The sequence below is a fragment of the Narcine bancroftii genome, unplaced genomic scaffold, assembly GCF_036971445.1.
Source record: "Narcine bancroftii isolate sNarBan1 unplaced genomic scaffold, sNarBan1.hap1 Scaffold_265, whole genome shotgun sequence".
Taxonomy (NCBI): Eukaryota; Metazoa; Chordata; class Chondrichthyes; order Torpediniformes; family Narcinidae; genus Narcine; species Narcine bancroftii.
In genome coordinates this window covers 6,397-30,927 of record NW_027212000.1, presented here as the reverse complement: position 1 = coordinate 30,927, position 24,531 = coordinate 6,397, and the positions used below count along the sequence as shown (strand labels likewise).

The window sequence follows — 24,531 nt, the reverse complement described above, 5'->3', positions numbered from 1 at the left end:
GTCATTACAGATTTCCTTTTTGTTTCACTTATTCCAAATGAAACATTAGGCAGTCAGTCCTCTCCTCTTGCATGGACCACAAGGGCTTTGAACAGGCTGAACTAAGAACTCACAACCCAACTTCAAAATGCGCTGTTTCCACAAGCTTGCCAGCTTGTCCTGTTCCAGTCCCAGCTGCTACTGCTGAACTGTAGAACTGAATTCTCTTTCTCTCTCTCAGAGAAAACCACATGACCCTAGTACAGCCACCTGCGCTCAGACAGACTGTGGCTCCGGACCTAAATCTTCTGAGTTTGTTCATCTGCTGCTTTCCAAAACAATAATCCAAATCCACAGTGCATTCAATTAACACCTACTTGTGACGTCCTTATAGGCATCCTTCAAAGTTTGTGCAAAGGCACCTGGTGCCTGGACTGCCTGGCTTGAGCAGAGCTCTGGCATTTTAAATGAAATGTTTAGAAGTGTTTGTATGCGACCAACACTAAAAAATCCGCCACAATTTATCTTCCAAAAACATATCTATATATAATATAAAATATAACATAATCAGTCACTCTGACCACTTCTCCTCAACAGGTGCATTTATCCACAACTAAGTATGGGAGGTTCTCCTACGATGCTATTCACCAGAGGCTTTACACCGACTTGACATTTTATAGAGGTGGCAAAGGGGTGCAACAGGTGGACTTGATGCTCTACAATGAGGTATGCCAATCTATTCCACATGGGACCCTTTTTGACCCAGGGCCCACCTGCACACATTCCCTAGATCCTGGCCCCTGAGCCACCGGAGAAGTCTCTCCATGCTAGTCGACCATCTGGAATCTCTTGGGAGGTCTTTCCTTGTCTGGGTCTGAGGTCTCCCAGGAGTTCCTGAGTCCGGTTTGGAGCCTTGGAGGTGTATCTGAGATTTGGGGATTCTGGGACATCTGGGTGTGTGGGTGGGGGGGGTAGGGTGCTCTCGGATGGCCCTGTAATGATGTTGAAATCTTAGAGGTTCCCACGCATGGGTCGGGGCATTTAATGTTGCTATGTTTTGCTGGGGTTGCTCTGGGGTTCCTGCGTCCAAGTTTGGGACCTCTTATGGGTCCCCATGTCCCATGAGGGAGCCTCCGTGTCCGGAGTTGGAGATTCCCAAGGGTCCCTGTCTCCAGGGTTGGAGACTCCCAGGGGTCCCTGTGTCTGGGGTTGGAGACTCTCAGGGGGTCCCTGTGTCTGGGGTTGGAGACTCTCAGGGGTCCCTGTGTCCAGAGTTGGAGACTCTCAGGGATCCCTGTATCCTGGGTTGGAGACTCTCAGGGGTCCCTGTGTCCGGGGGTGGAGACTCCTGGGGGCCCCTGTGTCCAGGGCCAGAGAGACTCCCAGGGGTCCCTGTGTCTGGGGTCAGAGAGACTCCCAGGGGTTGTTGAGTTGGGATCTTGGGGATCATGTATGTATGTAGGGGTCACTTGGTGGGATGGGGTCTCTCAGGGTTTCCAGCTGTGCAGTTGGAGATTTCCAGCAACGTGTGTGTTGAACTGTGGTGGGGGGAGGGAGGGTCTCTGGTGTAACCTGCCTCTGTTCCGTACTTCCCGCAGTCCGTGATGTACAACTTCTTCCCAGGGAACAGGAGCTGCGTGAAGCACTCGCTCCGGACTCCATTCCAGCCTTTCGGAGTTCCTCCAAATGCCACATTTCTCAGCCAAATATTCTCTGGAGCTGTCTCCTTTCCCAAGGCACGGCTGCTGTTCAATATCTGGGGCGGAGTTCTGGACCGGGGTAAAGTATTGCCATTAGTATTCATCTCTCCTCACGGTGTCTGCTGCTCACCAGACTGTCGAGCCTGTCTACACAGTTAATAAGATCCGGCTGTGGACCCAGCTCCCCCCGTTCCCCATCACCCTTCGATGGGAAAAATTTGCCCCGCTGGTCTGAGGCACATTCAAATGAGCAAAGAACTCTGCAGATCCCCCACTCTCTGGGAGGGGCAGATCCCCCAGTTCTAGTCTCATCAGCCTCGACCTTATCTACCTCATTCATGGTTTCACATTTCCATCAGATCTTCTGAACAATCATCGATACCATTTCCCCTCCCCCTCCACCCCCTACCCCCGTGTGTTAAGTATGACCCATGTAAAGATCAACCCCCCACTCCCTTCTTTGGCCTGACCATCCAAACACCCAACTCCCTGGTCACCCATCCATCTGATCTCCTGACGCCCCAGCCGCCCACCCATTCAAGCGCCCGACGCCTTGACGAATGCAGGTACTTACCGCGGTCAAAAGTAGTTTGTAGGAAAAAGTCGACACCCTCCCACCCAAATTTGACATGAAAAATTGGTTCCCCCAAAACCCAACGAATACATGAGGAGACACGGTACCCACCGAGTTCGGTCCCAGGTCTCAGAGGCCAACCTCCCCATCCCTGGAATCAACCTGGTGAACCTCCTCTCCACCATCTCCAAAGCCCGTCCATCCTTCCTCAAGTAAAGAGACCAGATCTGCATGCAGTTCCCCAGATGTGACCTCACCAGGTCTTTCGCCAGTGGCAGCAGAACCTCCCTGCTCTAAACTCAACCCCTCCAGCAAAAAAAGGCCAGCGTTTGCCTTCTTGCTTACCTGTTGCACCTGCAAACTAACCTTCTGTGATACGTTCACTTGGGCACACCCGACCGAATGGCAGGCTGCAGTCTCTCACCATTTAAACAATAATCCCATCTACTCTTTGTTTTTTGTCTTTCAACATTATCATCCATCTGCCAGGCCCTTGCCCACTCGCTTAACTTATCTATATCTCTCTCTGCAGTTATCCTTAGCACAATTTGCTTTCCCAAACTTCGAGACTCTGCACTCTATCCCCTCTTCCAACTCATCCAGGTTGTGGGCCCAGCACTGACCCCATGTGCTGCCCTCCGCTCACCATCAACTGGCCGATTCTCTGCCCTGACCAATGCCCGTAGGTTTACTCCAGTGATTCTCAACCTTTGGCTTTCCACTCAGGTACTAGAGACAACACTCTCCTTATTCTAATAGATCCAAACTTAAAGTATAATCTTCCAAAGTGTGAGCTGCGATATTCCAAAGTTCGATCTCTTTAATCCAACAAGTCAAACCCTGTGGCTGTTACTTTATGTAGTTTTAATCCGCTGATAAAATAGATAAACATTTTGCATAGCTTCACAACAAGACTTTCATAACGATGGTATTTACTATATAATGAAGATATAAAATGTATATAAAGCTCAAACTTTAAAGAGATACAGAACAATATTTAAAGAGAGAAAAATTCAAAGAAAACTTTCTTGTGTTCATCCTTCCTTCATATCTGGGTGAATAATGAACAAGTCGTTAGTCTGGGTGGATATCATGACATATTACATCATAGTCTCTATCATAACACCACCAAAAATAGTCCTCTATTAACTAAGAATTGAAACACAAGGTTTTAACCTTTACACATCCCACTTTAAGTCATCCCTGTGCCATCGAGGCTCTGTGCTTAGTAAGGGGTTGCTTAAGGTGGGATGTGGGTGGGAAGGGAAAGTTGAGAATCACTGCTCTAGACCCAATTGTTACCGAAATACTTCGCTTGACAAAAATAGTTAATGGCCCATTTCCTTTGGAGCAATGAAACGCCACACATGATGAGTCAATGAGGGATGGCTAAAACTGTGGTTTTCCACCTTTTTCCTTCCACTCACCTACCTCCTTAAGCAATCCCAGAGCACCCATGGCATAGGGTGGCAGGTGAATGGAAAGAAAAAGTTTGAGAACCACTGATTTTACCCCAATTCCATGTCTGAAATGGCACCTTATCAAGCACCTTCCAGAAGTCCAAGCAAGCAACGTGCACCTGCTTCCCTCCACCAAACACGCTCGGTGTATCCTCAAAGGCATGAGTGAAGAATGACCTATTCCATGCTGTGTCTGTCCGATGGAATAGTTTCTATTCAGATCTATCATTATTTATTCCCAAGGATTTCCCCAACTCCAGACATTAAGCTAAATTGGCCTGTTGCCATTTTCCATCATCCTTGTCTAAACCATGACGCGAAATTTGCTCCACAGTCCGGAGAATTTTGGCGGATTATCATGAGCCGTTTCCTTCAGCACCCCGCTGTGCATTCCATCAGGTTGACCCACCCTGAGTGGAGCACGACGGACTGCAGGACACAGAGATGCTTGGCCAGTCCAGCAGCATCCATAGGAGGTAAAGATGCATCACCGATGTTAGAAGCTGAGCCCTTCCTCAAGGTGTGAGTGGAGAAGCATAACATGAATTAAAGGCTGGAGAGAGAAAGGGGGATGAATGAGAGGGGGAGGGGTCTGGTCGAAGGTTTAGTGCAGGACAACTCCAATTATCCGGAATAGTTGGGACCAGATAAACTTTTTTTTTCAGAGAACTGGTCATGTTTTAAAAACAGCCCAGGAGCAAGAACAAAATCACTTGTAACAGTTTAAACAGCAACGAACAAGGGAAGGCTTTTAAAGTATTAAAATAATGTTTAATTCTTACCAAAAAAAAATGCTGGCTGCCGCCGATCGCCGACTCCTCCACTGGGGCCCTGCTTGGGCCGGGAGCTCAAGGTCCCCGCTGCTCCTGCCACCAGGAGCCGGGGCCGGGGAGGGGGGGGGGGGTGGCGGCGCTGACATTTCCATCCAGTTTAGCTCCGAAAAAATTTCAGATAAATTAAGATTCCTGATTTGTTTCAGATATTCCCACGAGGATAAAGATCTATTACTTATTTTTCTGAAACCACCAAAGCGAGCGAAGGTGGTTTGGCTACTGTCAGTTATTTAGGACTGCGCAGTGTCCAAGAGTGAGCACATTGTGGATTTTTAATGGGAAAAGCCAGAGTGGCTCCATTCAAGCTGGTCACCGTACCTCGAATGGAACTGACGGCCGCTACTATGGCGGGCAAAATAGACTCTGTGTCAAGAAGAGAGTCAGTAGACTCTATGATTTGGACTCACTGTACGTTAATAACAAAATCACAAGTTTTTGTACCTTTGTGAATAATGAGAGCTAATGAAATCAAGAAGGATTTGCATGCTAATCAATGGAGATATGTTAAAGCAGGGGAAATTCCAGACTGAGGATTTTGGAGAATTGGAATTTGGCGAATCGGAGATGTAGTGTATTATCGTAGAGTTGTAAAGTACAACAGGACAAATTGGTCGTTGGTGTAAAACATGCAAACACACAAAAAGACACAACACCAATTTACAAGCGATTTATAGGCTGTATGAGCCATTCAGCGTTCTCCCTGCTCGTGGGAAGAAGCTGTTCCTCGGCCTGGTGGTGCTGGCTCTGATCCTTCTGGATCTCTTCCCCGATGGGAGCAGCTGGAAGACGCTGTGTGTGGGGGGAAAGGGTCTTCGGTGATTTTGTGGGCCCTCTTCAGACAACGATCCCGGTAGATCATGTTGAATGGGGAGGTGGGGGGGAGAACAGGAGACCTCAGTGACTCTCTCTGCCACTCTTATGGTCCAGTACATGATCTCTAATCTATTTCTCTGCAGCAAACGTCCCCACACGGTGATGCAGCCGGCCAGGACGCTCTTGATACAGCTCCTGTAGAAGGTTGATGTGATGGTGGCCAGTAGCCTCGCCCGACTCAGTCTTCTCAGGAAGTGCAGTCCCTGTTGCACCTTCCTGACAAGAGAGGAGATGTTGAGAGGCCACGATAGGTCAGTAGTGAAGTGAACTCCAAGGAACTTGATGTCTCCTCTCTCTCCACCACAGAGTTGTTGATGTGTAGTGGAGGGTGGTCGTCCCTGGTCCTCCTGAAGTCCCCGATCATCTCCTTCATCTTGTCCACGTTGAGACTCAGGTTGTTCCTCTCGCACCAGGTCACAAGATTTTCTGCCCGTCTCTGTCGCGTGGCAGAGACCGTCGTTGTTGCCAACGAGGCCAGTGACGATCGTGTCATCTGTAAACCCGATGACCCTGTTGGAGCTGGACCAGGTGATGTAGTTGTGGGCCAGCGGCATGAACAGGAGTGGGCTGAGCCCACGGCCCTGAGGTGCGCCGGTGCTCAGTGTTCCATATCCTGCGACCAACCTGGGCAGACAGTGGTCTTTCCGTTAATTCTCACCTCTCCTCTTATAAATCAACACCTTTAGTCTGTTGGTTTGTTCTCCTCCCTTGTTCTTTCCCCCACCTTTAACTCAGACACTGAGTTTCTTCACTCATACCTTGAGGGGGGGATCAAGCCTGAACCATTGATAATATTTACCTCTTGTGGATGCTGCGAGACCGGCTGGGTTCCTCCAGCGTTTCCGTGTGTTTTATCTGCTGTTACACCCACTAATTTGCTCTGCATTAACTCTTTAATGATAAGAGATTCCCGAACACATGCAGAACCGTTCTTGTTGGCGTGTTCGACTGATTGTGAGCAGATCCCTGAACATCGAGGATGCCTTGCTCCCACTTGTGATTCCTCCCTCTCTCACTCTTGTTTTCCTGTCCTCTCCCGACCTCCCTCCCCCTCTTTCTTTCATTTCCACCTTCACCCTTGCAATGCCCCTCAATCTCTGCCTCTCACCCCTCTCTGCCCAAGGCCTGAACTCTCTACACTTCACTCTACCCTCCCTCATTCTTGTCTTCCCCTACTTTACCATGCTCTTATCCATCTCTATCTCACTTCCCCCAAACACCCATCACTCTACACCCCCTCACTACATCTCCTCTCTGTCCCCTTCTTTCTACACCCTCCCCTGCACCCCTTTCTCTCTCTCCCTATCTCTGCACCTCTTTCTCTCTCCTCTCTGCACCCCTTTGTCTCTCTCCCCTGTCACTCCACTCTCTCCCCCTCTCTCCACCCCACTCTTTCTCTCTCCCTCTCTTCACCCTACTCTCTCTCCCTTCCACTCTCAGTGACAGTACACCTGCACCTCTATCATTAACCTGTCCCTGTTTATGTTTTCCAGTGAACTATGCGATGATCTTCACAGAACATGGTTGTTTTCCACTGTTTTCAACATTCTACCAAACCCAGGGCTGGTTCTTTAAATCGTGAGTTACTTTGCTGTTCACCCCTTGCGTTCCATCACCCTCCGTACCCCTCCCATCCCTGTACCTGTCCAAATTCTTCTCAAATGTTAAAATTGAGCCTACATTTACCACTTCAGCTCATTCCACACTCCCACCCCTCTCTGTGTGAAGAAGTTCCCCCTAAACTTCTTCCCTTTCTCCCTTAACCCATGACCTCTGGTTTGTATCTCACCGACCCTCAGTGGGAAAAGCCGACCTACATTTACTCTGTCTGTCCCCCTCATAATTTTAAATCGATCAAATCTCCCCTCATTCTTCTATGCTCCAGGGAATAAAGTCCATACCCTTTTAACCTTTCCCTGTAACTCAGTTCCTGAAGTCGGGGCAACATCCTAATGAATCTTCTCTGCCCTCTTTCTATCTTATTGACATCTTTCCTGTCATTCAGTGACCAAAACTGCATACAATTCTCCAAATTTGGCCTCACCAATGTCTTGTACAACTTTACCACAACATCCCAGCTCCTGGACTCAATGCCTGCGCAGACCTTTTGGGAAACCCAAGTTTTCAATCTTTCCATTTCCAGGTTCAATGACATAACCATGGGGATTCAGGATCCAAACATCTTCAAACCTCCCGTGGAATGCACAGATCTACTTTGAGAGCCGCCTTCTGGCCACAGTTCGACAGCAGAGCGCTGCACAGAATCCAAAATTATTGTCATGAACAAATCACAACATATTTTGTTTTGTGGCAGCGTCACAGAGCGAACATTCGTATAAACCACCTTATCAAAATTAATAAAAATAGTGCACAAAAAGTGAGGCCATGTCTGTGGTTCATTGATCATTCAGGAATCTGGTGGCGGAGAGGAAGGAGTCGTCCTTGTGCCGCTGAGTTCTCATCTTCAGGCTCTTGGACCTCCTTCCCAATGGGAGCAGAGTGAAGAGGGCACGGCCTGGGTGGTGGGGGGTCTTTGAGGAGAGAGGCTGCTTTTTTTTAAGACACCGCCTCATGTCGATGTTCTCGATGGAGTGAAGTCTGGTGCCCATGATGTCGCAGGCCGAGTTCACAACCCTCTGGAGTTTATCTTTGTCCTGAGAGTTGGTGCCTCCGTACCAGCCAGAATGCTCTCCACGGTACTACCTGTAGACGCTTATGAGGGTCTTTGGTGATGAACAAAGTCTCCTCAGACACCTCACAAAGTCTAGCCGCTGGCGAGCCTTCTTCGTGATTGCATTGACATGGAGGATCCAGGACAGATCCTCTGAGATGTTGACCCCCCCCAGGAGTTTGAAGTTCTTTTTTTTTCCTTTTTAAATTTTTTTTTCTTACACTATGAACCATATTGACCAAAATACACATAAACCTTTCCCTTTTGAATATACAGTCATTTTCTCCCATTTTCCCCCCTTCCTTCCCTCCCTCCTTCCCACCCCCCTCCCCACCCACTCAACGTTCAACATATATGATACATTAAACCCATTAAACAATGTCATCACACAATGAAAATAAACAAGAAAATTGTATCATCTACTTTTACATACTGGGTCAGTTCATTTCGTCTTCTTCTCATTCTGTCATTTTAGGTGGTGGAGGTCCGCGGTAGTACATCTCTGTTGTGTTCCATGTACGGTTCCCAAATTTGTTCGAATACTGTGATGTTATTTCTTAAATTATCTGTTATTTTTTCCAGTGGAATACATTTATTCATTTCTATGTACCATAGCTGTACTCTCAGGGTCTCTTCTGATTTCCAGTATGACATTATACATTTTTTTGCTACAGCTAAGGCTATCATAATAAATCTTCTTTGTGCTTCATCCAGTTTGAGGCCTAATTCTTTACTTCTTATATTACTTAGAAGAAAGATCTCTGGATTTTTTGGTCTGTTGCTTTTTGTGATTTTATTTAATACCTGATTTAGATCTTCCTGAAACCTTTCCACTTTCTCACATGCCCACATTGTATTGATGACCAATACTGTTGATCCTGTTTCCTTCTTACAGCGAAAACATCCATCTGATACTGTCGGGTCCCATTTATTTAACTTTTGGGGCGTGTGTAACCAATTATATTGTATCATGCGTAACCTCGTGTTTATTGTATTTCTCATAGTTCCGGAGCATAGCTTTTCCCATGTTTCATTCTTTATCTTTATGTTTAGATCTTGTTCCCACTTTTGTTTGGGTTTACAGCTTATTTCCTCGTTCTCTTTCTCTTGCAGTTTGATGTATATGTTTGTTATAAATCTTTTAATTATCATTGTGTCTGTAATCACATATTCAAAGCTGCTTCCTTCTGGTAACCTCAGCCTGCTTCCCAATTTGTCCTTCAAGTAGGTTTTCAGTTGGTGGTAATGCAAACATTGTACCGTGAGTTATTCCATATTTGTACTTCATTTGTTCAAAATAATTTATTTCCCGAAAAACAATTTTCTATTCTTTTGATCCCTTTTCTCTCCCATTCTCTAAAGGAAAGGTTATCTATTGTGAAAGGGATTAGTTGATTTTGCGTCAATATTAATTTTGGTAGTTGATCATTTGTTTTTTTCCTTTCTACGTGAATTTTCTTCCAAATGTTGAGCAGATGGTGCAGTACTGGTGAATTCCCCTGTTGCACCAGCTTTTCATCCCACTTATACTAATATGTTCAGGTACCTTCTCCCCTATTTTTCTAGTTCTAATCTGGTCCAATCTGGTTTTTCCCTTGTTTGATAAAAATCTGATAGGTATCTTAATTGTGCTGCTCTATAATAATTATTAAAGTTTGGTAGCTGTAAGCCCCCTTGTTTGTACCATTCTGTTAATTTATCTAGCGCTATCCTCAGTTTCCCCCCCCCCTTTGCATAAAAATTTCCATATTATTTTTCTTTGCTCCTTGAAGAATTTCTCTTGTTAGGTGAATTGGCAACGATTGAAATAGGTATTGCATTCTTGGGAAGATATTCATTTTAGTGCAATTTACCCTTCCTATCAGTGTTAGTGGTAAATCCAATGTTCTAAGTCATCTTGTAATTTCTTCATTAATGGCTGATCATTTAATTTGTATAGATGGCCTAGATTATTATCTAGTCTAATACCTAGGTATCGGATTGCTTGTGTTTGCCATTTAAATGGTGATTCTTAAACTTTGTGAAATCCGCATTATTCATTGGCATCGCTTCACTTTTATTTGCGTTTATCTTGTACCCCGATACTTCTCCATATTCTTTCAATTTCTTACATAATTCTTTTACTGATAATTCTGGTTCTGTTAAGTATACTATGATGTCATCTGTAAATAGACTGATTTTATATTCCTTCTCTTTTATTTTTATCCCTCTTATTTTATTTTCTGTTCTTATCAGTTCTGCCAATGGTTCTATAGCTAACGCGAACAGTGAGGGAGATAGTGGACATCCCTGCCTAGTTGACCTGCTTAATTTAAATTGGTTTGATATATATCCATTTACTGTCACCTTCTCCAATGGTCCCTTATATAGTAATAATTTAATCCAATTAATATATTTCTCTGGTAGGTTGAACCTCTGTAGTACTTTGAATAAATAATTCCATTCTACTCTGTCAAAGGCTTGCTCTACGTCGAAGGCAACCGCCACTGTTGGTGTCTTGTTTCCTTGTACTGCATGGATTAAGTTAATGAACTTACAGATATTGCCTGTTGTTCGTCTTTTCTTAATAAATCCAGTTTGATCTAGTTTTACTATTTTTGGTACACAGTCGGCCAATCTGTTTGCTAATAGTTTAGCTATTATCTTATAATCTGTGTTGAGTAGAGATATTGGTCTATACGATGCTGGTGTTAGTGGATCTTTCCCCGTCTTTGGTATTACTGTAATTATTGCTGTTTTTCATGAATCTGGCATGTTTTGTGTTTCTTCAATCTGGTTCATTACTTCCAGGAGAGGAGAAATTAGTAAGTCTTTAAATGTTTTATAGAATTCTATTGGGAGTCCGTCCTCTCCCGGCATTTTATTGTTCGGTAGTTTTTTTAATATATCCTGTATTTCCTCTATTTCAAATGATTTTCTTAATTTGTTTTGCTCCTCTTCTTGCAATTTTGGTTGTTCAATTTTAGCTGGAAACTCATCTATTTTGTCTTCTTTCCCTTCGTTCTCAGTTCAATATAATTGCTCATAGAATTCCTTGATCTCCGTTGGGTTATATGTAATTTGTTTGTCCTTTTTCCTTGATGCCAATACCGTTCTTTTAGCTTGTTCTGTTTTAAGCTGCCAAGCCAATAGTTTGTGCATTTTTTCTCCTAGCTCATAATACTTCTGTTTTGTCTTCATTATGTTCTTCTCCACCTTGTACGTTTGTAGTGTTTCGTATTTTTTTTGATGGCCAATTCTCTTCTTTTTGTTGTATCTTCCTTTATTGCTAATTATTTTTCTGTACTTGCTACTTCCCTTTCCAACTGTTCTATTTCCTGATTGTAGTCTTTCTTCATCTTAGTTACATAACTTATGATCTGCCCTCTGATGAATGCTTTCATTGCTTCCCATAGTATAAACTCATCTCTCACTGATTCCGTATTTATTTCAAAGTACATTTTAATTTGTCGCTCAATTAATTCTCTAAAATCCTGTCTTTTAAGTAGCATGGAGTTTAATCTCCATCTATACGTTCTCGGTGGGATATTCTCCAGCTCTATTGCTAATAACAGGGGTGAGTGATCCGATAACAATTAGCTTTATATTCCGTTTTTCTCACTCTCCCTTGGATGTGGGCTGACAACAGGAACAGGTCTATCCTTGAGTATGTTTTATGTCTACCCGAATAATATGAATATTCCTTCTCCTTTGGGTGTTGTCTTCTCCATATATCCAAAAGTTGCATTTCCTGCATCGATTTAACCATAAATTTGGTTACTTTGTTCTTTCTGCTAGTCTTTTTTCTAGTTTTATCCATCTTTGAGTCCAAATTAAGGTTAAAGTCCCCTCCTATCAGTATATTCCCCTGCATATCTGCAATCTTCAAAAAGATATCTTGCATAAACTTTTGATCTTCTTCATTAGGTGCGTTTACATTGAGCAAATTCCAAAATTCTGAATATATCTGACGCTCTATCATTACATACCTCCCTGGTGGATCTATTATTTCCTCCTCTATTTTGATTGGTACATTTGATTAACATAGCTACACCTCTGGCTTTTGAGTTATATGATGCTGCCGTTACGTGCCCTACCCAGTCTCTCCTTAATTTCTTGTGTTCCACTTCAGTTAGATGTGTTTCCTGCACGAATGCTATATCAATTTTTTCTTTCTTCAGTAAATTTAACAGCCTCTTCCTTTTGATTTGGTTATGTATTCCATTAATATTTATAGTCATATAGTTCAACATGGCCATTTCATACTTTATTTACCTCTCATTTCCGCTTCCTCATCACCAACTTTCCCCCATATCCATTTGTTTTCTTTTTTTGAACACACTGTGAGACAACACTTCTAAAACATAATATATTTCCACTATTCCCACATCTAAAATGCCCTTAACCCCAAATGTTCCCCCCCCCCTCTGAGTTGCCCCTTGTCCCTTGCCGGGCAACCACAACTCACCTCTCCATTTGGATTGCGAACCTGCTCACAAGCGTCAACTGATTTTGCTGTGACTGTTATTCTCTCCCACCCAACCCCCTCCAGAAAAGACTTTTATCTTCACCCTCTTAATTCCACCCTTATTTCCTTTCTTCCCTTTTCTTCCCCTCCTTAGTTCTTACTTACACATTATTTTTCTTCTTTATATGTAGTTTTTCGTCATTCTTGTTCTTGTTACATCTCTTCATCTCTCTGTCTGTTTTGCAGGCGTTCTGCAAATTCTCGTGCTTTCTCCGGATCCGAGAACAGTCTGCTTTGCTGCCCCGGGATAACTATTTTAAGCACCTTTGGATATCTTAACATAAATTTATAGCCTTTCTTCCATAGGATCGATTTTTCTGTGTTAAACTCCTTCCTCTTCTTCAGAAGCTCAAAACTTATGTCTGGGTATAAAAAAAAATTTTTGACTTTTGTATTCCAGTGGCTTTTTGTCTTCTCTCATTTTTTTCATTGCCTTCCCCAATATATTTTCTCTTGTCATATATCTCAGGAATTTTACTAAAATGGATCTTCGTTTTTGTTGTGGCTGTGGTTTCAGGGCTAATGTTCTGTGTGCCCTTTCTATTTCCATTCCTTCCTGCATTTCTGGCATTCCCAGGACCTTGGGGATCCATTCTTTTATAAATTCTTTCATATCTTTGCCTTCTTCATCTTCCTTAAGGCCCACTATCTTTATATTGTTTCTCCTATTATAATTTTCCATTATATCTATCTTCTGAGCTAACAGCTCCTGTGTTTCTTTAACTTTTTTATCAGTTTCTTCCAATTTTCTTTTTAAGTCATCTACCTCCAATTCTACGGCTGTTTCTCATTCTTCCACCTTGTTTACTCTTTTCCCTATTTCTGTCATGACCAGGTCTAATCTACTCACTTTTTCTTCTGTACTTTTTATTCTTTTTATTTCACTAAATTCTCATGTCAACCATTCTTTCAATGCTTCCATATATTCTTGAAAAAATTTTTTAATCTATGTACTGTCCATTCATTTTACCTCCTATTCCTCTGTGGAGAGCTTGGTGTTCTCCTTCTTTTTCTGTGTCTGCTCTAGGGTTTGTATCTTCTATTTCTCTTCCTTGTATCTATGTCTCTTCTGACTTTCTTGTTGGGCTGTTTGTCTCAGTTTGTTGGGTATTTTTTGAATTTGAAGTTCTTGACTCTCTCCTCTACTGAGCCCTCAATGAGGACTAGGTCATGTTACCCTGACTTCCTCCTGTAGTCCACAATCATCTCCTTGGTTTTGCTGACGTCAAGCGCAAGGTTGTTGTCATGACACTGCCTGATGAGTTGATCTATCTCCTCCTGAACACTTCCTTGTCGCCGTCTGTGAATCTGCCGTCGACCATGGTGGCATCAGCAAATTTGTAGATAGGATTGGGATCGTGCCCGGCCACACAGTGGTGGGTGTGGAGTGAGTAGAGTAGTGGGCTAAGCGCGTATCCTTGGGGTGCGCCTGTGTGGATGATCAGTGAGGGGGAGAGGTTGTTTCCGATCCGTACAGACTGTGGTCTTCGATGAGGAAGTGAAGGATCCCATTGTAGAGGGGCCCAGGGTTTGGAGCTTGTTGACCAGCACTGAAGGTGGGATGCTGTTGGAGGCCGAACGAGCTCTAGTTCCACCAAGTGGGGGATGGTGCTGAATTTTCATGGGAATCAAATGGGAACAGGAATGAAGGAAAAAGAATCAGAATCCTATTGTCATGAATGTGGCAACAAATTTGTTGTTCTGCGGCCCTGTTTCAGGAGAAAATATTGCTATAAATCACAGTATAAATCTGAAAATCCCAAATGCCTGGGGATTAGGACAGTCCAGATATTCCAGATTCAGATTTGGAGAGAAATAAAGAAAGGAGTTTATGGGTACATTTTGATTGTTTATTCATAAGCAAATACAGAAAGTTTCATTTATCAAGGTTACTACCTAGGTTGATAGGATAGTTGAGAAGGCCGATGGGATGCTGGGCTTCATTAGTCAGGGGGTCGAGTCCAGGAGTCGAGAGGTCAGGTTACAACTCTACAAATCTCTGATGAGACCCCACTTGGAGAATTGTGTTCAGTTCTGGTCACCTCCTTACAGGAAGGATGGGGATGCTGTGGAGAGGGGGCAGAGGGGATTCACCAGGATGTCGCCTGAATTGGAAAACAAGTCTCATGAGGCAAGGTTGGCAGAGCTGGGACTTTTTGGAGAGAAGAAGGATGAGAGACTTGATTGAGGTCGACAAGATACTGATAGGCATAGAAAGGGTGGACGGCCAGCGCCTGTTTCGCAGGGCAGGATCAGCAAACACCAGAGGATGCCTGTACAAAGTGAAGGGAGGGAAGTTTAGGGGAGATGTCAGGGGGTAAGTTTTTTACAGAGTTGTGGGGGCCTGGAATGCCTTGCCAGGGGTGACGGTGGAGGCTGGAACATTAATGGTATTTAAGAGACCCTTAGACAGGCCCATGGATGGAAGAAAAATAGACGGTTACGGGGTAGGAAGAGTTTAGTACTTTTTATTTTGTAGGAATATATGGGTGAGCACAACATCGAGGGCTGAAGGGCCAGGGCCTGTACCATGCTGTAGTGTTTCATATTCTCGGCCCTGGGAGTGTGTGATGGGACAGTGCGGAGGGAGTTTCACTCTGTGTCTGACACCAAGAACGTGTGATGGGACGGTGCGGGGGTGAGAGCTTCATTGTGCTGGGACTCCCAGGCTTCACCACTGACACTATGGCTGGGAGTTAGTTTTTCAATTTGCAAACTTGAGGGAAGGATATACTCACATTCCTGAAATTCCTTCTGATGCTGCAATGGCAGGGAGGGGCTGGGACATTCCACCAAGCTGTGTTGAGAGAGTGTGTGTGGGTGTGAGAGAGAGATTGTGTGTGTGGGTATGTGAGAGTAAGGGTGTGTGAGAGTGAAGGTGTTTGTATGTTTGTGAGAGTGTGAGTGTGTTGTGTGTGAGTGTGAGAGAGTGAGAGTGTGTGGGGGAATGTGTGTGGGTGTGTGTGTGAGAGAATGAATGTGTGTGAGTGTGTGTGGGTGTGTGTATGTGAGAGTGTGTGAGTGTGAATACGGTATGGTATGTGCGTGTACATATGTTTAAGAACATAAGCACATAAGAAAAAAATTTAGAAAATTTATGCCCACAAGCCCCTGCTGTGATATAGAGAATTTAGGTTAAAAAGACTTAAGTTAAAATGTGATGATTAATCATAAACAGGGAAGCCAGAACTGACAGAGAGTTTACTAGCAGTCAAGGACAGAAGGAGCTGCTGAATATGTTTTTTTAAACCTATCTTTTCATGGTCATAGTGAGAGACATGCAGGAGACAAAGGATTGATAAGAAGTGTGAGAAACAGAATTCAGTGAATGTAGAGTTCACAGCGTACGTAACGAACGTGATAATTAATAATGCAGTTATACTTAGAATGTTTTTGTAATACTAACCAATTAAAACAGTATTAATAAGAAGGGGAAGGGCAAATAATAAAGGTATAAAAATCAATGCACTGTATGTATCGGGGCTTAACTGGTGAGAAACCAGTTGAGTCCAACTCTGCAGACTTGTAAATAAAGCTTGTCGTGTCATCAGTTTTAAAGAGACTCATGTGTGAGAAGTTTTATTTCTGACAAATGGGGGCTCGTCCGGGATCTACACTCCGGCCGTGAGGGGAGGCGAGAAGAGGGACATCGGAGGCGGTGCACCCCGCTGAGTTCAGCGGCTCCTAGTCCCTTGCTCGTCGCTTCGGGCGGCTTGAGCGAGTGGTATCCGGACAGGGTGACACGACAAGACGGAGAGGAGAAGGGTGACGGTTCAATCCCCGGGAAGACACCGGTAAGTGACGACTTACGATTGTGGTGTGGGGATTGGGTAACAGGTGTAACGGGATACACCTGTTTGGATAAAAAAACCTAACGGAATAGATTAAGTATAGATCTTTTGTCGTTGTGTGAGGACCCTGTCGCGGGACTCTAGGATAGACCCCAGGGAAACCTCGGCGGTAACCGAAGGAGGGACAGCACCTCCGACGAAGTGCCGAGAAGAGAGGGGTCAACCCCAGGAAAACCTCAGCGGTAACCGAAGGAGGGACAGCACCTCCGACAAGGCGTCTGAGAGGAAGGGAGTAGGGTCCAGAGCGAGAGGGTCCTCAGCAACGATAAACAGATCTAGGTGGGAAAATGGGAGGATCAAAATCTAAGGGCTCGTCTGAAAATTCAGGACAATTCCTGGGAGTACCCCTTGACAGCCCTTTGGGGAGAATGTTTGAAAATTGGGATAGTAAAAGATATCGGGACAAAAACAAGAAAAAAATGGTCCAATATTGTCTCCTTTGGTCAAAACAACCTATTAAAGGTTCCTCGGTCTGGTGGCCGAAATTTGGATCTGATGAGGATTGGGTTAGACAAGCATTAAACATATATGTAAATTCGAGACCAAAGGTGAATCAAGAAGAGTCAGCATATGCATTTTGTTGGGTTCCCTGGCCAGGATCCTTAACAGAATGTTTTAAATTGAGAGTGGCAGGAGAAAAGAAATGGGAACCTCTGGACAACCTTCCCCCTCCTTATATTCCCCCGGTGCCTACTGCGCCTGAGGAAAGCTTATTACCGGAGGGGAAAGGTGATGAATCTGATTGCCCCGAAGGGGGCTGGGATAAAAAGGATGAATTAAGGGAGTCGGACCCTAAACTTCCACCGGTAAACCGACCCTGGACAAGATCCCAGACTGGTCCAGGACCATCAAAGTTTTCAATAAACCTAAATCCCCTGAGAGAAGTTCCTATGGGAGGACCGGGAGGGGGAACGGGATATGTGAATGTTCCCCTAACTAGTACAGAGGTGCGGGGATTTAAGAAAGAAATGAAAAAGTTATTGGAAGATCCTATAGGACTGGCTGAACAGCTTGACCAATTCTTGGGACCAAACACATATACGTGGGAAGAGATGCAGGCAATAATGGGAACATTATTTTCACCCCAGGAGAGGCAGATGATTTGACGGGCTGCTCTCCTCATGTGGGAATATGAACAACCTGGGGACCCTAGACCCCATGAACAAAAATATCCCTTAAATGAACCCAGGTGGGACAAACGAACACCCGAGGGATTGGCAAGTATGAGACAATATAGAGAGTGGACAATTAAAGGGATACGGGAGGCTGTGCCAAAGGGTCACAATTTTACCAAGGCATTTGGGAACCACCAGGGGAAAGACGAGTCCCCTACTGATTTTTTGGAGAGGGTGAGAAAGAATGTCCAACAGTATGCTGGTGTGGACCCTAGTACACCAATGGGTGAACAGCTTATTCGAATTGAATTTGTTTCCAAATCATGGCAAGACATTAGAAAGAAACTAGAAAAGGAGGAGGACTGGAGTGAAAAACCCCTAAGTGAACTGTTAAAAAAGGCACAAAAAGTATATGTGCAGAGAGAAGAAGAAGATCAAAAGAAGGCGACAAAGGTTATGGTACAGACTATCCGACAGATGAATGCTGAATCCAGAGGGGAAAGAAAACAAAACCTTCCTCTAAACAATCCAAAATATCCAAGAGAGGGAAGACCCCGGAGGTTCGTTAAGTGCTATTACTGCAATGAGGAAGGACACTTTAAGAGGGAATGCCCCCGATACAAGAGGGAATTGCGTGCCCTCGAACTTATGGAAGAAGATTAGGGATGTCAGGGGTTCCAAATGTTAGGGACCAAATATAAGAGGGAACCCCTGGTAAAACTAAAAATTGGTCCCAAGGGAGAAGAGGTGGTGTTTATGGTGGACACAGGAGCGGAACGAAGTAGTGTAATAACTGTGCCAATCGGAACTGAGCCTATAAAAAGTAATTTGACAATTTCTGGGATAGAAGGGGCTCCCAGAATGGTATCAATAATTCCCCAAGTAACAGTGAAACTGGAAGAAAGAGAAGGGGTACAAGACCTCTTGTTATTACCTTCGGCTGGATTTAACCTCCTAGGAAGGGACTTACAGGCTCTCCTAGGTTTGGGTGCTCTCCCTGTGGACGGAGAAGTGCGAGTCCACCTCTGCGCTTTAAAGGAAGAGGATGAACGGCAGATTGACGAGAGAGTCTGGTATAAGGAGGGAAATCGAGGAGGTCTGGACATCCCACCTTTACATGTCACATTAATACCAGGTCATCAGCCGGTAAGGAAACGTCAGTATCCTATTTCTTTGGAAGGGAGAAAAGGGCTACAGCCGGTAATTGAGACTTTAATACGAGACGGACTATTAGAAGAATGCATGTCACCTTATAACACCCCTATACTCCCAGTAAAAAAGTCAGATGGATCCTATCGCCTAGTTCAGGATCTAAGAAGTTTGAATGCTATTGTTCAGACCCGCCACCCAGTGGTGCCTAATCCCTATACTATTATGAGTCGGATTCCCCCAGACCATGAGTGGTTTAGTGTTATCGACTTGAAGGATGCCTTCTGGACTTGTCCGTTAGAAGAAGAAAGTAGAGATATGTTTGCGTTTGAATGGGAAAATCCATGGACAGGTAGACGGAGACAGTTTCGGTGGACTGTATTGCCCCAAGGGTTCACTGAATCTCCAAACCTGTTTGGACAAATGCTAGAACAAATCCTGATGGACTATCCACAATCTGATGATTCCCAACTAATGCAGTATGTGGATGATTTACTATTATCAGGACCCAAGGAACAAGAAATGAGGAGAGAGACCATTAGACTCTTGAATTATCTGGGGAAAAAGGGTCTACGAGTGTCCAGAAACAAGTTACAGTTTGTTGAGAAAACTGTGATATATCTGGGACACCAGATAAGTAAAGGACAGAAACGGATTACCCCTGAACGAATTGCGGGAATCACTAGAATGCCTTTACCCCGTAATAAGAAGGAAATAAGACAATTCCTGGGACTCTTAGGATACTGTAGGTTATGGATAGAGGACTACTCAGCTTTGGTGAAGTTTATGTATGATAAACTGACAAATGAAAATGACTATCCATTGAAATGGACCCAGGAGGAGGAGGGATGGTTCGAGGACTTGAAACATCGCCTAACACGAGCCCCAGTGCTCACTCTGCCCTCTTTAAAACAGCCCTTCCAGCTATTTGTCACTCATAACCAAGGAACAGCTGTGGGAGTTTTAACACAGGAAAAAGGCGGTCAGCGACACCCAGTAGCTTTCCTTTCCAAAATGATGGACCCAGTGTCTCGCGGATGGCCGACTTGTATCCAGGGAGTAGCGGCTGCTGCTCTGTTGGTAGAGGAAGCACGTAAACTTACTTTTGGAGGAAAGATTACTGTGTACACCTCCCATTCTGTGAGTGTTTTATTAACACAAACTGCCCATCGATGGCTGACTGATTCTCGCATATTAAAGTATGAAACCATTTTAATGGTTGGAGAAGATTTACAGTTTGCAAAAATTAATAGCTGCAACCCAGCTCAATTTTTATACGGCAATGAAACAGAGAAAGAGGTGGAGCATGACTGTGTCGAGTTGACAGATCTTCAGACCAAGACCCGAGAAGACCTTTGCGATACTCCGCTGGGAGAAGGATATGAATTCTACATTGACGGCTCCGCCAGATGTGTTGACGGAATGAGAAGAAATGGGTATGCTATAATAGAAGGAAATACTTGGAAAGTAGTAGAATCCACGAGACTACCCGGAAGCTGGTCAGCACAATCCTGTGAACTATATGCCTTGCAGAGAGCCCTCAGAATACTGGCAAAGAAAATTGGAACGATTTACACAGATTCCAAATACGCATACGGGGTAGTGCATACCTTTGGTAAGATCTGGAAGGAGCGTGGTCTAATTACATCAAGAGGAAAGGAATTGGCACACGAACAGATGATTACTCTGACTCTAGAAGCCTTAACATTACCCCAAGAAATAGCAGTGGTCTACATACCAAGCCATCAAAGGGGAGATAACCCGACAGCAATTGGAAACAGACTGGCTGATGAAGAAGCCAAAAGAGCAGCCATGCAACAAGAAGTCCATTTGCTGACTTTAATCCCAATAAGGCAAGGCATAAAGACAGCTCCCATTTTCACTGCTAAGGAAGAAAAGAACATGGATCAGCTGGGCGCAAGCCAGTTACCTGATGGAACATGGAAAACACCAGATGGAAGAATTGTTCTAAATAAAGAAATAACTCGCAATATTTTAAAACACCTGCATCAACAGAGCCACTGGGGCACCCAAGCCTTATGTGACACAGTGCTTCGAGAATATGTGTGTAAGGGAATCTACACCTTGGCCCAACAAGAGGTGCAAAATTGTTACCTATGCACAAAAATTAATAAGAAGATAATGAGGACAGGGACCATGGGAGGTCAACCATTAGCCATACGCCCTTTTCAACGTATCCAGATCGACTTCACAGAGTTACCTCAAGTTCAAAGATGGAAATATCTGTTGGTGATAATAGATCACTTTACCCGATGGGTAGAAGCCTTCCCAACAATAAATACTACAGCCTCTACAGTAGCTCGCCTCCTCCTAGAGCAGATAATCCCCAGATATGGTATAATGGATTCTATAGACTCAGACAGGGGTCCACATTTTTCTTCAAAAATCCAGCAATTGATTTGTGATGCATTACAGGTCTCTTGGAAATTACATACCCCTTGGCATCCACAAAGCTCAGGGAAGGTCGAACGTATGAATGGAACACTAAAAATCCAATTGACAAAGTTAATGGTGGAAACTAAAATGCCTTGGATAAAGTGTCTGCCCCTAGCCTTATTGAGAATTCGTACTGCCCCACGAAAAGATGTAGGGCTGTCCCCTTATGAAATGATGTTTGGGCTTCCCTTCTGGAGTACAGTTGAGGGGTGTCCCACCTTGGGGGAAGGGGATATATTTGTTAGGAACTATTTACAGGCACTGTCACGCTCTCTTACAGATTTACGAAAGAGAGGACTATTGGCACAAACACCGCCTCTAGACTTTTCTTTACACAAAGTGGAACCAGGAGACTGGATTCTTATCAAGACCTGGAAGACTGAAAAACTCCAGCCCCAGTGGGAAGGTCCATACAAAGTTCTCTTAACTACAGAAGCTGCAGCACGAACAAGAGAGAAGGGGTGGACACACGCATCCAGATTTAAGGGACCTGTAGAGGCGCCACAGGACCCTGATACGAACTCAGATTGGACTTGTATTCCTGGAGAAAAACCTCTTACCTTACGATTTCGCAAAAAGACTTAATTCACAATGTTATTGTTATGTTCTTTGATTTTTCTTAGTTTGCCTATGTCTTTATCAGGTGTGAAATGTAAGAAATGCAGAGATACAGTGGTCCTGTTTCAGGACCACATTTGGGGAAGAAAGGAAGGTAATTTCATTTCCCATACCTCAGTTCCTGAGAAATGCTGGGCAGAAAATACCACCCAACATCCATATACCCCTTGTGTGGAAAAAGAAGGAAATAATATGGGTCATTATATACAGATTCCTAATACCACTCCTTTCCCTCTTAACGGTTGGAAAGGTGACTCAAGCCCACCATGCCCTGATGGACTCTGGTTTTGCATACACCAACGTACTGTTCCAATGAGAAGTTACACTCCACACTCGAAATTGCCTGTCCCTTTAAGACATCCAAATAACCATGTAAGTTTCGGTAATGCAATTGGGGGAGATAACCTTTTTGTAGATCTGGCAACTAAAATTGCAGGAACTTTTAATGTAACCAATTGTTGGGTCTGCGGGGGTCCACGGATGTCAGAACAATGGCCTTGGTGGGGAGAACCTCTCAATTCATTGACCATGATTTCCCGCATTTGGACAACTAACCGAACGAGATCAAGAGAAACCTGGTCTCTCTCTAACGTCCCCTCTGGTTTTTATTGTCTCTCACGAGCCGGCAAATACCCAGTAGGAGAAAGTCCCTGCAAGGCTGTATGGATTCGCATTTCGCCTGGTGTTTTCACTTGGTTTCCTAAACCTCAGACTTGGTTCTTATCCACTGTTTTTAAAACTAATTGCCTACCCCTGTCTAATAGCAGAATTCAGTTTTGGAATTGTACCACTTCCACCATCACAGGACCATACCAATCAAATCCTGTTCTTAAAAGAGTTTGGGAAAGGGGGTATGGAGTATCCCCAAATGGATTATTCTGGGTATGTGGTAATAAAGCTTATACTCATCTTCCCTCACAGTGGAGTGGAACTTGTTTCCTAGGAATAATCCGCCCAGAATTTTTCCTTCTACCCCACGATCACGGTCATAAATTAGGCGTGAAGGTCTTTGATACATTACATCGTGAACCCCGCTCTACCACGGTACATTTGGGAGAATGGAGAGATGATTGGCCTCCAGAGCGCATAATTCAATATTATGGTCCCGCTACATGGGCTCAAGATGGATCTTGGGGTTATCGTACTCCTATATATATGTTAAATCGCATAATTCGCTTACAAGCAGTGCTTGAAATTGTTACAAATCAAACAGCTATAGCCCTGCAATTACTTGCATCCCAGCAAGGTCAAATGCGCTCTGCTATATATCAGAACCGTCTAGCCCTAGACTATCTCCTAGCCACGGAAGGAGGTGTATGTGGCAAACTTAATTTGACTAACTGCTGCTTACAGATTGATGATAATGGAAAAGCCGTTCGTAAAATCGCTGATAATATTCGTACATTGTCCCATGTACCAGTTCAAACCTGGCATCCTTTCCCACAATTTAATTGGATGGACAAATGGTTTGGAGGAACCTGGTGGCGTACCTTCTTGTGGGTCATTGGAGGTATTTTATTCCTCCTACTTATTTTGCCCTGTATTATTCCCTGTCTACGCAGCCTGGTGATTTCCATGGTCGAACAAGCTATGCAACCAGGGGGGATGGGAGACCCTGTAAGACTTTTATTTCAGCGTGACATTAATGTATCATAAAACATTTCTCTTCCCTAGCTTAGAATCCCCATTCATATCTATACATATATTCAACACATTTTAAAGAGAGAAAGGGGTGGATTGTGATATAGAGAATTTAGGTTAAAAAGACTTAAGTTAAAATGTGATGATTAATCATAAACAGGGAAGCCAGAACGGACAGAGAGTTTACTAGCAGTCAAGGACAGAAGGAGCTGCTGAATATGTTTTTTTTAAACCTATCTTTTCATGGTCATAGTGAGAGACATGCAGGAGACAAAGGATTGATAAGAAGTGTGAGAAACAGAATTCAGTGAATGTAGAGTTCACAGCGTACGTAACGAACGTGATAATTAATAATGCAGTTATACTTAGAATGTTTTTGTAATACTAACCAATTAAAACAGTATTAATAAGAAGGGGAAGGGCAAATAATAAAGGTATAAAAATCAATGCACTGTATGTATCGGGGCTTAACTGGTGAGAAACCAGTTGAGTCCAACTCTGCAGACTTGTAAATAAAGCTTGTCGTGTCATCAGTTTTAAAGAGACTCATGTGTGAGAAGTTTTATTTCTGACACCTGCAGTAACAGGCCCTTCCGGCCCACAAGCCCCTGTGGTAACAGGCCCTTCCGGCCCACAAGCCCCTGTGGTAACAGGCCCTTCCGGCCCACAAGCCCCTGCCACCCAATTAACCTCCAACCCCAGGTATGTTTTGAAGGGTTGGAGGAAATCGGAGCCCCCAGGGGAAACCCCACGCAGGCACGGGGAGAACAGACAAACTCCTTACATGCAGTAAGGAATTCGAACATTGGTGCTGTAATGGTGTTGTGGTAACCGTGCCACCCTAAATTGGAGCAGGAGTTGGCCATTCGGCCCATCGAGCCTGCTCCCCATTTAATGAGATCGTGGCTGATCTGATGATGGGCTCATCTCCACCGACCTGCCTTTTCCCCATGTGTCTGAATTATCCGATGATGTAAAAATCTACCCAACCTGGTCTTAAATATATTTACCGAGGTCATCTCCACTGCTTCAATGGGCAGAGAATTCCACAGATACCCTACCCTCTGGGAAAAGCAGTTCCTCCTGATCTCCATCCTAAATCT

At 44.1% G+C, this 24,531-nt stretch overlaps 2 protein-coding genes across 2 annotated transcripts; both read left to right on the top strand.

Annotated features, from left to right (window-relative positions):
• The first annotated feature begins 563 nt into the window (after positions 1-563).
• LOC138750783 (ependymin-like) lies at positions 564-7,796 on the top strand. The gene is made up of 4 exons (XM_069912923.1): positions 564-705; positions 1,578-1,758; positions 6,913-6,997; positions 7,563-7,796. Exons 1-4 carry the CDS (start codon positions 691-693, stop codon positions 7,636-7,638), a joined length of 357 nt encoding a protein of 118 aa, XP_069769024.1. The 5' UTR covers positions 564-690; the 3' UTR covers positions 7,639-7,796.
• An 8,490-nt stretch (positions 7,797-16,286) lies between these two features.
• LOC138750784 (endogenous retrovirus group 3 member 1 Env polyprotein-like) lies at positions 16,287-23,956 on the top strand. The gene is made up of 2 exons (XM_069912925.1): positions 16,287-16,391; positions 21,450-23,956. Exon 2 carries the CDS (start codon positions 21,761-21,763, stop codon positions 23,441-23,443), a length of 1,683 nt encoding a protein of 560 aa, XP_069769026.1. The 5' UTR covers positions 16,287-16,391; positions 21,450-21,760; the 3' UTR covers positions 23,444-23,956.
• The last annotated feature ends 575 nt before the right edge of the window (positions 23,957-24,531 follow it).